We start from the raw sequence: 11,343 nt of genomic DNA, 5'->3' as shown, positions 1-11,343 counted from the left end.
TTCGGCACGGTTTAGTGGGTATCTCGTTCCCATAGTGTCGTAACCGACGCAGTTCGAGTTCCCTCGAAGGGGAACGTCTCGGGTTACATATGTAACCCTGGTTCCCCGAGAAGGGGAACGAGACACTGCGTCGGCCCGCCGCACCTCTCTCCCTGCCTGAAGCGCCTGCTTCATAGTTTAAGCTAATGATGAGTGTGTACAGGTGTGCTTTATACTCCTCCGGTTATTCCGTCACACCTTACCATTCTAGCAACAAGCCAATAGGATTGGAGTGATTTCATTCACGTTCAGACCTGCTACGCCTAGAGGCGTTCCCATAGTGTCGTAACCGACACAGTGTCTCGTTCCCCTTCTTGGGGAACCAGGGTTACATACGTAACCCGAGACGTTCACCGGAGCAAATGTCTCGTGAGTGCTGATAGGCTATTTTCCGCGACTTATAACTAATCAGACAGCGCGTGTTTTGTGTTGCATATCTATTGAAGTAAATCATTTTGGGATTTTGTCCACCCCCACCGGGGATGAGAATCATTCAGCAGAGGTAGGGATATATAAACCAGAAAGGGGGAAATCTGAGGCTACATCTGAGGCTGATGGAAATGTCATTAGTTTTGCAGGTATTTGGTCACAATCGAAAGTAATATCACATTGGCACAAGATGAAAAGTCAGGTGGTGAACAGTTACAACAATTTTTCCTAAGGCCAACATGAATGCAAATTTCATGCCAATCCATCCAATAGTTATTGAGTTCTACTAAAAACTAAAATGCCAAACTCATAGTGGCACTACAGGAAAGGTCAGGGTCTCACCAATGTTATTCCAATTCATCTTCTGGTGACCATGAATGTCTGTACAAAATGTTATAACAATTAATCTAATAGTTGTTGAGAAACTAGTCTAGACCGAAATGATTGTCTGACAGACTTTGCCAACACGAGAGTCATGCTGCTATGATGGCATTAATTTGTGATCTTTTCAGATTTAGTGTTTTCATGCATTCATTTAGTGTATTAATTTATGCATGGCATAACTGAATCACTTTTCTTCGCATTAAGTTGAGGTGGCTACAGACAAAACCTCCTGGTCTGAAAAGTGAAGCAAATGTGGAAGTGCCTTAAACTTTTTCTAATGGCCAGTAAAGCATTGCATTGGACTTAATGGCAAAATGACCCTACTTCTAACCTGATTTATTACCTCAGTAAACTCTTTCCTAATGAGTTTATGGTCTTAAGTGCTAGTTTCAAGTACAGCATGATGGTCATTTTGTAAATTACGGTTCCATTTAGAGGCAAATAGATGATAAAACAGTGTGCTTTAGGGTGTCTACCATGGTGACCTGTCAATCAGGACACTTGTACACACTGCACTTTGTAAATCTGACTAGTGCTTTTGAAAAAGCTTATTAGGAGTTGAATTTTTCATATTTTTTAAGCCTGTGTTTTGCTAGCCAAATTCAGCATCCCAGTTAATGTCAGTTAACATGAATTACGGATGCACCTTGCTAACCAAGCTAGCTAGCACCATCCTCTCTTCCAAACATGGTCACGTCCGGTCACATCTGGTTCCAAAAAAACAAGATGCCAACTGAGGCTTCAAAACAGTAGTCCACAAACCAATGGGTGACCTCACAGTAACTATGTCCACTTATTTTAAACAATTTATGGGTGGCTATAATCAATATTATTATATATCATCAGCTTGACATTGAACTAAACCATGCTTGTTGCATGATAACTCTACATTGACTGGAGTCTTCACATAGGAATAGGCATACTGGCCGTCAGAGGTAACAGAAAAGTGTATCGTTTCTACAAGCCCTTTACACACAGGCAATATAAAGGTGATTCATTTAATTAAAAATACATTTGCGTTTTCTGCTGTAAACTTTTGATTTGTTAACAGCCATAAACATAGCTAAAAAACAATTTTATCAAATGAGGATCCATGCCTTTTTTCCCCTGTTATTACATGGTCATAAATCCCCTACAAACATCACTTGAGATAACACCAGGCTGTTGACACACTGTCGTGGTTTGTGTGTTGAGATGAGGTGGGAGTGTCCACTTTGTGCCTAAGCAATATGTGCATATTGAGCTGAGAGGCTTCTACGATGTAGTTTCTATCATGGCACCATCTGTGGTGCAACAGGATATGAGCCTTGAAAAGAAACACTGGATGGTGACACTACAAGAAGTTTTCTACCCTGCTTTAGCAGCTCTGGGTATCCCCTGTAAGTACATCAAAACTCAGTATCGGAGTTACAGCTGTTGGCTGATATACAAAAGTACTACTGTTTTATGGCAATTAGAAACTATGTTAATTTAATGGATACGTGGTGACAATATTAGTTCTTAAGGAGATGCCTTTATTGCCACAAATCTTCTCCTCAGCCAACATCATCACCTTTCTGATCATCTGGAGGAGGAATTGCATGCTCTCCAGGTCCAGCAACTTCTACCTGTTGGCAATTTCTGTGGCTGACAACCTTGTTCTGATCTTCATTGTGGTTCTTGAGCTTTCTGTCAAGTATCACCAGCAGGAGCCGTTTTGGAGTTACGAGTTATGGTGCAGATGGGACATTTTTAACTACGGAGCATACAACGCCTCAACTTGGCTGGTGGTTGTGTTTACAGTGGAACGCTTTGTTGCCATCCACATGTGGGAAATGAAATAATAAAATCTGCACTCCAGCATGGACTATAACGACTGTCGCACAGGTGTCTTTCTTTTGCAAAACAAAACTCTAGACAGAAAAAAACCCTCAGTATTGTTTATTAAACACTACTAACGCATTGTGCTTGAGGATGTTTGTACAGGTGCACTTGCACTCATTGTCTGGGAAAAGAGGAAATTATCTCATGGCAGTCATAACTGGTTAATGACTTTGTTTCCCCTCAGCTGACAACAATACCTTTAATTGAACTGAAACTCCATAACACAAAATTTAATTTTCTTTATTACTGTGTTTTACTCATTTCCTTGATGTTAACAATCCTGACACACATCTCCACTGTTTGACTTTGTAATTTAAACTTCAGAATTCATATCCTGCAATCGGTTTCCAGACCCAGAACGAACAAACACGAAGCCCTGGTTTGAAAGCCATTGTCACACTTGGCAAGGCAGTTTGTGATATCCTAGTACAAATATGCAAATTTTGCTGTATCATGACAAATGATTTGTGTACAAACATACAAACATACTGTATCACATAACGTTGAGTTAATATTACTAATCTGTGTAAAGCAAGCATATTTGCATATTTAAGCATTTGTTACCATTTGATTTTGCAGCATATATTGACAATATACCGCATATCTTTTGTCATCCTTTTTTTGACTGTTTACTACAGGACTGAAATAAAAGAGTCATTATTATTTTCTTCAATTTTTGTTTTTTTTCCCAAACTACAGTCATTACTCTCCAAAGTCAAAACCAGTTGTTCAAAACCAAATTTTACTAAACTGTATTTTTAACTTAATTTCATGACTTTTTCACAAAATCTAAAATGATATATACTATTTTCCCAAAGACAGCACTGCAGATTATGATCAAAAAATCCTCAAACATCAATTAGTACAAATCAGTACTTAATAATAATAATAATAACAACACCACCAATAATAATAATAATAATAATAATAATAATAATAATTCTTCTCTCTGAATCACACATAATATATATATATAATACAAAAATACTACCTAAGCTAGAATAGGTACAACACTGTACTGAGCTACTTTCCCCTACTTTAAGCTAGTCCTATGCCAACTTAGAAAATTTTGCTGAAAGTCTTTTAAACAGGAAGACGGTGTTTTCAACACATAGATAATTGAAATAAATACTTTTAGACATTAATACAATAAAAAGTCACAAGAAAGCATTGTATTTCCAAACAAGTTGTGGATAAGACCTCTCCACAACGCACCAGATGTTGTGCTAGAAGCAGCATGCAACTAATATGTGGTTGTCTTCTTTGGCAAAAGGCCTTTTCTCACAGCACATTTTGACTTGTCAATGTAGGAAAAACACAAGTGTTACTAATAAAGCATTACTGATGGCTCAGTTCTATTCAAGTGTCCCATAAGTACTGATGACAGTGAGCCAACATGCACACTACCAGGACCCTGAAACTAGAGCCATTCATTGTGTTATTTACACCTATTATTCTAGCACCAAAGTTCTTGTTTTAACACATAGAGGAAATCTTATAAGAAATGATCTTGTATGCCTTGATGCAACTAAGAAAATGTATTGTAGGGTGTCAACAAGGCACTGCAGGGAGACACAGTGAAGTAAAAAAACAACAACATACATACATATATAGCTATATCTATCTATCCATATACTGTATCTCTCTCTCTCTCTCTCTCTCTCTCTCTCTCTGTCTATCTATCTATCTCTCAATCTATCTAAATATCTCTATCTATATCGCTAACGTCCTCTCAATTACAACTGCTTTTATTTTTCAGCAAACTTAATGTGTATTTGTTTGAACACAAAATTGTTCAACAACTAAGAGATAAACTGAACAAAGTTTCACTGACATGTCAGCAACAGGAATGGAAAAATGTGTCCCTGAAAAAAAGGGGGCTCAAAATCAAAAGTAGCAATTAGTATTTGGTGTGGCCCTGTGGTCTTGCGCAGGTGTTGTTACATGTGGTCTGCCGCTGCGAGGATGATCAGCAGTCCTTCCTGTTTCCTTGTAGTGCTTTCTTAGGCATCTCACAGTACAGACATTATAATTTATTGCCCTGGCAACATCAACAGACATCATGCCTCCTTGCAGCATGCCCAAGGCACGTTCATGCAGATAAGCAGGGACCCTGAGCATCTTTATTTCGTCTTCTTCAGAACCAGTACAAAGGGTCTCTTTAGTGTTCTAAGTTTTTATAATGTGACCTTAATTGCCTCCTGTCGGCCCGCTGTTAGTGTCTTAACGACCGTTCCACAGGTGCATGTTCATTAATTCTTTGTGGAAGACATTATTTACACCCTTTACATTAAAGTTATTTGGATTTTTACAGAATTATCTTTAAAATGCAGTGTCCTGAAAAAGGGACGTTTCTTTTTTTGCTGAGGTTATATACACGTATATATTTATTTATTTCTAAAGGCAGCATAACTGAAGGAGACTCAGATGAGTTGACATTTTTGTCCCCTCTGATCTTCTCTAACAATAAAAAGATACAGTTCAGGGAGATTTTGGCAAGAAAATCAACCTGAAAGTACAGGCAAAATTTCAGGGGACAAAATCTGGACAGAGCAATAAATAAATATTGATTGCCTTCAGGGAAACAACAGATTGGCACAAATTCCAGCTTCTACCACCAACACATTTTCAAAAACACTGCAAACATGATAAAGACTAGGGAAGCGAGTTTGCAGTTGGAACACTAGATTGGTCACCATAGAGACCAGACCTCAACATAACTGAGGCTGTATAATTGCATACAGCCTCAGTTAAAGTTCAATCTTTAACTAAAAAAAAAAAAAATTCCTGACAAAAACAAACCAAAATCAAATTAAGAATTATGGCAAATCCTGTGAGGAGCTTGAAAGAATTTACTGCAGGAGAAATATAAAATTTCCTTTGGTGTGGTGAGTTCTCCAATGCAACGCAGTTTGTAATTCTAAGAAACACCGCACAAAATGCTGCCTTGATTAAAGCACGTTTTGGTTACTTTATTGTACCCATGCTTCTTTGTGTCTCCAGTGTTTTGCATAAATGAAAAATCAAAAATATCTTTGAATGTGCTATATGTGATAAATTAGAACCATTTATCTGGACTTTCAGGTATCCCACTACTTCACAACAGCAACTACATATGTGGCTGCTGGCTGGTTTAAGAACGGTGGTGGGGGGGGGGAGAATTCCTCTAATCCTATTACCAAGGCCATGGATCCCTTGAGCAAGGACCTTGATGCTCAAATGTTTCCAGGTGAAAATGTGGAAATACAGGTTTAGCATTGCTATATGGAGTCACCCAAGAGGCCTAGTAGTTTTGGCACAGGCCATCAACAGCAATGTCCCTGGTTTACATCCAGCTTTGGTCCTTCCCCTTGTCTCCCCTCATTTCCTGGACCTTCTCCACTGTCGGCACTCTTAACATTGCATTAAATGCTCCCCCCTCCCCCCCAAAAAATGTTTCATGCAAAAGTATGCTTCATTGGCAAACTATAACAATACAATAAAATGTTAAAAGCTGAAAACAGCTGCATGAACAGCACCACATAGTTTTTAAATAAATTTATGTTGTTAAAAATTAACAATAAATCTTGTAATTGTTTTGAAAACATTAACCTAACACTGGAGAAATTACATCAAATGATTTGAGAAACATTGTAATGTAATCTAATAAAACGTGTTTATTACATTGAAACCATCCTCTAAAATGCTTTTACTGCTGAAACTATAAACAATTCTGTACACAGCAATAAAGTGGGTATAAGACTTACATGCTGACATCAGTGTTTGATCTGTTTCAATGAATGTTTAATCTGATGGTTTTAAATGTCAAAACCTGAGAGTAGTTTTCTTTCAAACATTCAAAAGTTCCCTTCACCATCAGAAACTAATTACCGTGCAGTGAAAGAATGCTCGTCTGGTTTAAATGATCCCGTCAATAACTTTTCTCCTTGGGAGCGAAATCAGAACAACAAAGACTAACAGATTCAGTCATCAACCTTCAGACATTACAGTAAACCAACTTTATTGCATGAATGAAAGTTTGTTGTTGTTGTGTTTACATACAGTAAAGCAGCTTTAAAGACAGTAAATGGTTGGTATTGCAGGTTGAAATGCTACTTCTTCTTGCCTCCTTTTGAAGCTTTTTCTAGTCCTTGGATGTACTTGCGAGGAATTTGATAATGATCTGAAATTGAAATAAAACATTACACAAAAATAATTTATTTCTACAAATAAAGCCAGTGACAGAATCAAATGAGAAAAATTGTAACATACTATTTTAAGTATTATTAATCTCAAACCTAGCAGCAAATTGCTGACTTGATGAATCTGGTTGCCTTGGATCTGGACCAGGACTTTGTCCTTGGCTCCAGGGATGGGCTGTAAGACGAAGCTGGCCTGGACTCTGCGCTGCAAAGCAGTGGCCACGGCTGCAGGATCCAAACCGTACACTTCCAGGTTCTTTATTAGAGTCACCTACAGGTAGCATATGGAAACAATTAGATCTACAACAATTCTCTACTTTTACTTTCTACACATTTTAGTGTGATGTATGTCTGTTTTATGAACTGCACATCTGTTTACTTCCTGTCAACTCTACAGTAACACTACCATTTACTTTTCACAGTTAGCTTTTTACATATTGTTATTAGTATGAGTGTTTTAGATCATTTAGATAACACACCTTAGTGTCTTGGAAAACCATTAGCTTATGCTAATAGAATATGCTCATATATGTACTACTCGGAACATTTTACAGTTGAACAACCTAACATGGCTCTCTATTTGCATTCGGTGCTTGGAAGAGCTGCTTTCTTCCTCAAGACGTCAGTCTTTTTTGCTCCTCCAAGCAAGGTATGTTTGAAGGTCATTTACAAAACTGTCTCCATTACATGGTTTGTACAAACTGTCTCCATTACATGGTTTGTACAAACAGGGAGCACTTTCAAGTTTAATATTCAACTGTAAAACGTTTCGCTCAGTACATATACGAGCCAATTTGTTGCGACTTTGAATTTATTCATGACCATCGGAATGAACTGTAATACCTTTGGGGATCGAAACCAAATAGCTGCAAAACTGACATCCCCTTCAGGCTCCGTTGTACTTGTACTTGTGTTTGCTGCTAATTAGCATGCTAACTCACTTGACTAAGATGGTGAACAACGTAACCATTATTTAGCACAAAGCACAGCTGTGCCTAAGTTCAGCCTCACAGAGCCGCTAGCATGGCCGTAAACTCCTACTTTTGTTAAACTTGTCAAACAGAGGTAGAACGAATTTGGAGGAAATCACTGCTGATCTACAGCTGAGAAGTTAAAGGATTGTACCAAAGTCACCTTCTTATTTGAGCCTCGAGAAGCCACAGAGATGTCTATGGGCTCGATGTGGCCCTTCTTTTTTATGGGTGCTTGTCCAGGAAATACAACTTGATAGCACTCCTGCATTCTCCCCAATGTCCTGTGAAAATGAGGTGGCATTGTTTAATCTACAAGTTAGATGATAGACAGAAATAGGCTCATGGAGATACTGCTGAATCGGGTCTGCTAATCTATCCATCTGCCTATCTAGCGCAGTAATGTACAGCACAGGATGACCAAGTAAACTAAAGCTGCATTTACACTTCTTTCATTCACTTTCTCATAGAGAGCAAAGATGTAAAGGTTTGCAGTGGAAATAGCTTTGCTAACTAAATTACAAAATACAAAAGCATCAAAAGGAAATGATTAGTAAGCCGTGTAGTCCTTTTTCACCCTAAGTAATAAGGACTGCACGGAAAAATGCTTTGCTAGATCACAAAATATAACTTTGTCCTGCGTTACTGAAAAGAAAAATATCACTAGGCTGTTCTTCATCTTGCTTCATGTTGTCTTTACTATCAATAATCTCTATTGACCAACCTGATCAATCTCAGTTATAATGGTCTCCATGTGGTATCTCTGTAGGGTTTTTTTTAGTGGAGATGTAGACCCTCTACACTAACAAAAGTGATTTCTACCAAATTTTTTAGTGGTGTACTTGTGCTTTGTAGACTTAGCACGACTAAAAATGTAAAAAATTTTACTGCTTTCACAGACCAATTCTTTACAAGGATTTGAAGGCAAATCTATAGACTATAGAGTGTAAACATGAGTGGGGTACAACTATGTTTTATCTTGTACAAGATCCCTTAAAAAACTAAATAAGAAAACAAAATAAGTCTTAACCTGCTAAAAAGGTCATCCCACTTGAGAGACTCTACCTCCTGGTACTCAGACTTCTCCAGCAAGCAGTCACACAGAGTAGGGTTTATGGTCACGTAACTGTTCAGAGGTGGAGAAAAGCATTGACCAAAGCAAACCATAATGTGCGTAGATGGCACTCAACAGGGAGCATGCTGCCTTGTTAAGCCATCCCAGTTCTGTTATTCATTATCAATTTGTTTCACATCAAAACATCCACAACTTTCAGAACCTAAAAGGAAACATGAGATGTCTCTTCAGCCTCGGAGTCACATTTAAGCATTTTAGCCAATTATAACATCACATGGCCCGGGGTCAGCTCTGTATTTGTTCAGTGGCCATTAATGCTGACCTTTTACCACTGCAGCCACTGGTTAAATTTAAACTCAAACTGGACTCTGTGACTTCAGTGGTTCCTCCTCCTCTTATGTATTGTTGTGAAATGGAAATCCATTAATATACTCTGGTGGCAGCAACAATGACGATATGTTCTGATATCTGTGGTTTCAAACAATGGACTCAATAGCACACCAATTTCCTCTTATAGTATTTAAACATCTACATCCACTTACTTCTTATTTCTTTCATCCACCAGTTCATTCTTCTTCACATACTCTGTGACAATATATCTCACTTCAGCAGGCTGCAGTATTGTTCCTTTCCTGTATGGGCACCAAAGTACAAGAATAAATGTGCATTTGTAAGAAATATATCAATATTTAAGTTGTAGTATATTAGTAATGCTACAGAATTTTACACCAATTTAAAAAACAAAGATAAAAGTTGGCAAAACAGATTATTTATAATAATTTATTTTATGTATTTAATGTTTATTTATATAGGGAAAAGTATATAATATGGACTAATGCCATAGCATTTATAGCTTAAGCTAGATGGTTCTTCAAAATACACAAAAATAAACCAAAAATACATACAGTTCAAAATTGTGTCCCTCCCAGACATATTTTAAGAAATTTAAAGAATTCACAACAACTCTGCTTGAAATAATAATTACTTTTTTTCTTTTCAAAAACAGAAAATATTACATGAGCTTGTTAAAACTTAAAATTACATTTACTCCTTCTCTCTCATTGAAATATCTAGAATCTATGAATATGTAAATATGTTTCATTTTAAAACTAACTACTGTCTCCTGGTTCATTAGTGTGCCTGGTTGCTGTAACGACAGTCGTTACAGTCGTTAAGACTACCTGTGGCCAAGACTGAACGACCATCGTTGGTATCTTCACCTGAGGCCAATAGGTTACGTTTGTTGAGTTTCCTGGGAAGTGATGAAAGGACAGCATTGTAAGTGGGGGATAAGTGGTGGCGTAGACCCCCTCCCCTGTTCAATGACGGCTTCTCGACCCTGGTGTAGATGGCTTCCTTGACACCTCTTTCAAACCATCCATCTTCTCTGTCTAAAATATGCACCTGGTGGTCCTCAAACGAGTGTCCTCTGTCCTTCAGATGTAAGTAGACTGCAGAGTCTTGACCTGAGGAGTTGGCCCTTCTGTGTTGAGCTATGTGTTTGTGTAGTGGTTGTTTAGTCTCCCCAATATACAGGTCTGTGCATTCCTCACTGCATTGGACCGCATACACTAGATTGCTTTTCTTGTGTTTTGGTGTGCGGTCTTTGGGGTGTACCAGCATCTGTCTTAGTGTGTTCTTGGGTTTAAAAAACACAGGGATGTTGTGTTTGTTGAAAATCCTCCTGAGTTTCTCTGATACTCCAGACACGTATGGAATCACAATGTTGTTGCGTTTGACCTTCTTCTCCTCCTCCCCTGTAGTTTTGTTCTTCTTGGATCTTGTGGCTGTTTTCACAAAGGTCCATTTAGGGTATCCACAGGCTGTAAGTGCCCCCTTCAGGTGGTTCTGTTCCTTCTCTCTGGCTTGGGCATTTGTTGGTATGTTTTCCGCTCTGTGGTGCAGTGTTCTCATGACCCCTAGCTTGTGCTCCAGTGGGTGGTGTGAATCGAAAAGTAGATATTGGTCTGTGTGTGTGATATTGGTCTGTGTGTGTGGGAAACATCTTCCAGTATCTTCAACCAAGTCCAGTTGCCCTTGACTTTAACCTTCGTTGGATTACTATGACCTGGATGACTGAGAATCTTCATAGACAGATTTTAGTATCCACAAATGGGAAGTTTGTTTCCACAGAGTGAGCATTATGTGAAGAACATAGATACATTGACATACAACAACATTTGTACAGAATACATAGTGTGTTACTGTGAGCTAGCTTTGGAATTTTGCAAGGGGAACAAACAGGCCTTTTTCCAGTTGAGTGTCTTGTATCTGCAACCACATGGGAGTAGAGTGAATATGGCTTGAGGGGTGTCCAGCATCATGTGCTGTGGTGAATGCCATATGAATGATGGCTCTGTTATTGAGATCAGAGATACCTGGGGGGGGGGGGGGGGGGGGA

General features: G+C 38.4%; 1 protein-coding gene across 2 annotated transcripts in view; it reads right to left on the bottom strand.

Annotated features, from left to right (window-relative positions):
* Nucleotides 1-6,694: 6,694 nt before the first annotated feature.
* eif2d (eukaryotic translation initiation factor 2D) overlaps nt 6,695-11,343 on the bottom strand; it is a 12,645-nt gene continuing 7,996 nt past the window's right edge. For both annotated transcript variants that reach the window (XM_046057533.1, XM_046057532.1), the window contains 5 exons: nt 9,485-9,574; nt 8,898-8,993; nt 8,031-8,151; nt 6,993-7,167; nt 6,695-6,877 (listed from right to left, as the gene is read on the bottom strand). In XM_046057533.1, coding sequence (XP_045913489.1) covers nt 6,807-6,877; nt 6,993-7,167; nt 8,031-8,151; nt 8,898-8,993; nt 9,485-9,574 — 553 coding nt within the window. In that variant the 3' untranslated portion in view covers nt 6,695-6,806. The remainder of the gene's footprint in view (nt 6,878-6,992; nt 7,168-8,030; nt 8,152-8,897; nt 8,994-9,484; nt 9,575-11,343) is intronic.

The sequence above is a fragment of the Micropterus dolomieu genome, linkage group LG08, assembly GCF_021292245.1.
Source record: "Micropterus dolomieu isolate WLL.071019.BEF.003 ecotype Adirondacks linkage group LG08, ASM2129224v1, whole genome shotgun sequence".
Lineage (NCBI taxonomy): Eukaryota > Metazoa > Chordata > Actinopteri > Centrarchiformes > Centrarchidae > Micropterus > Micropterus dolomieu.
The sequence above is the reverse complement of the archived record's forward strand: the minus strand, read 5'-3'. Positions and strand labels throughout refer to the sequence as shown.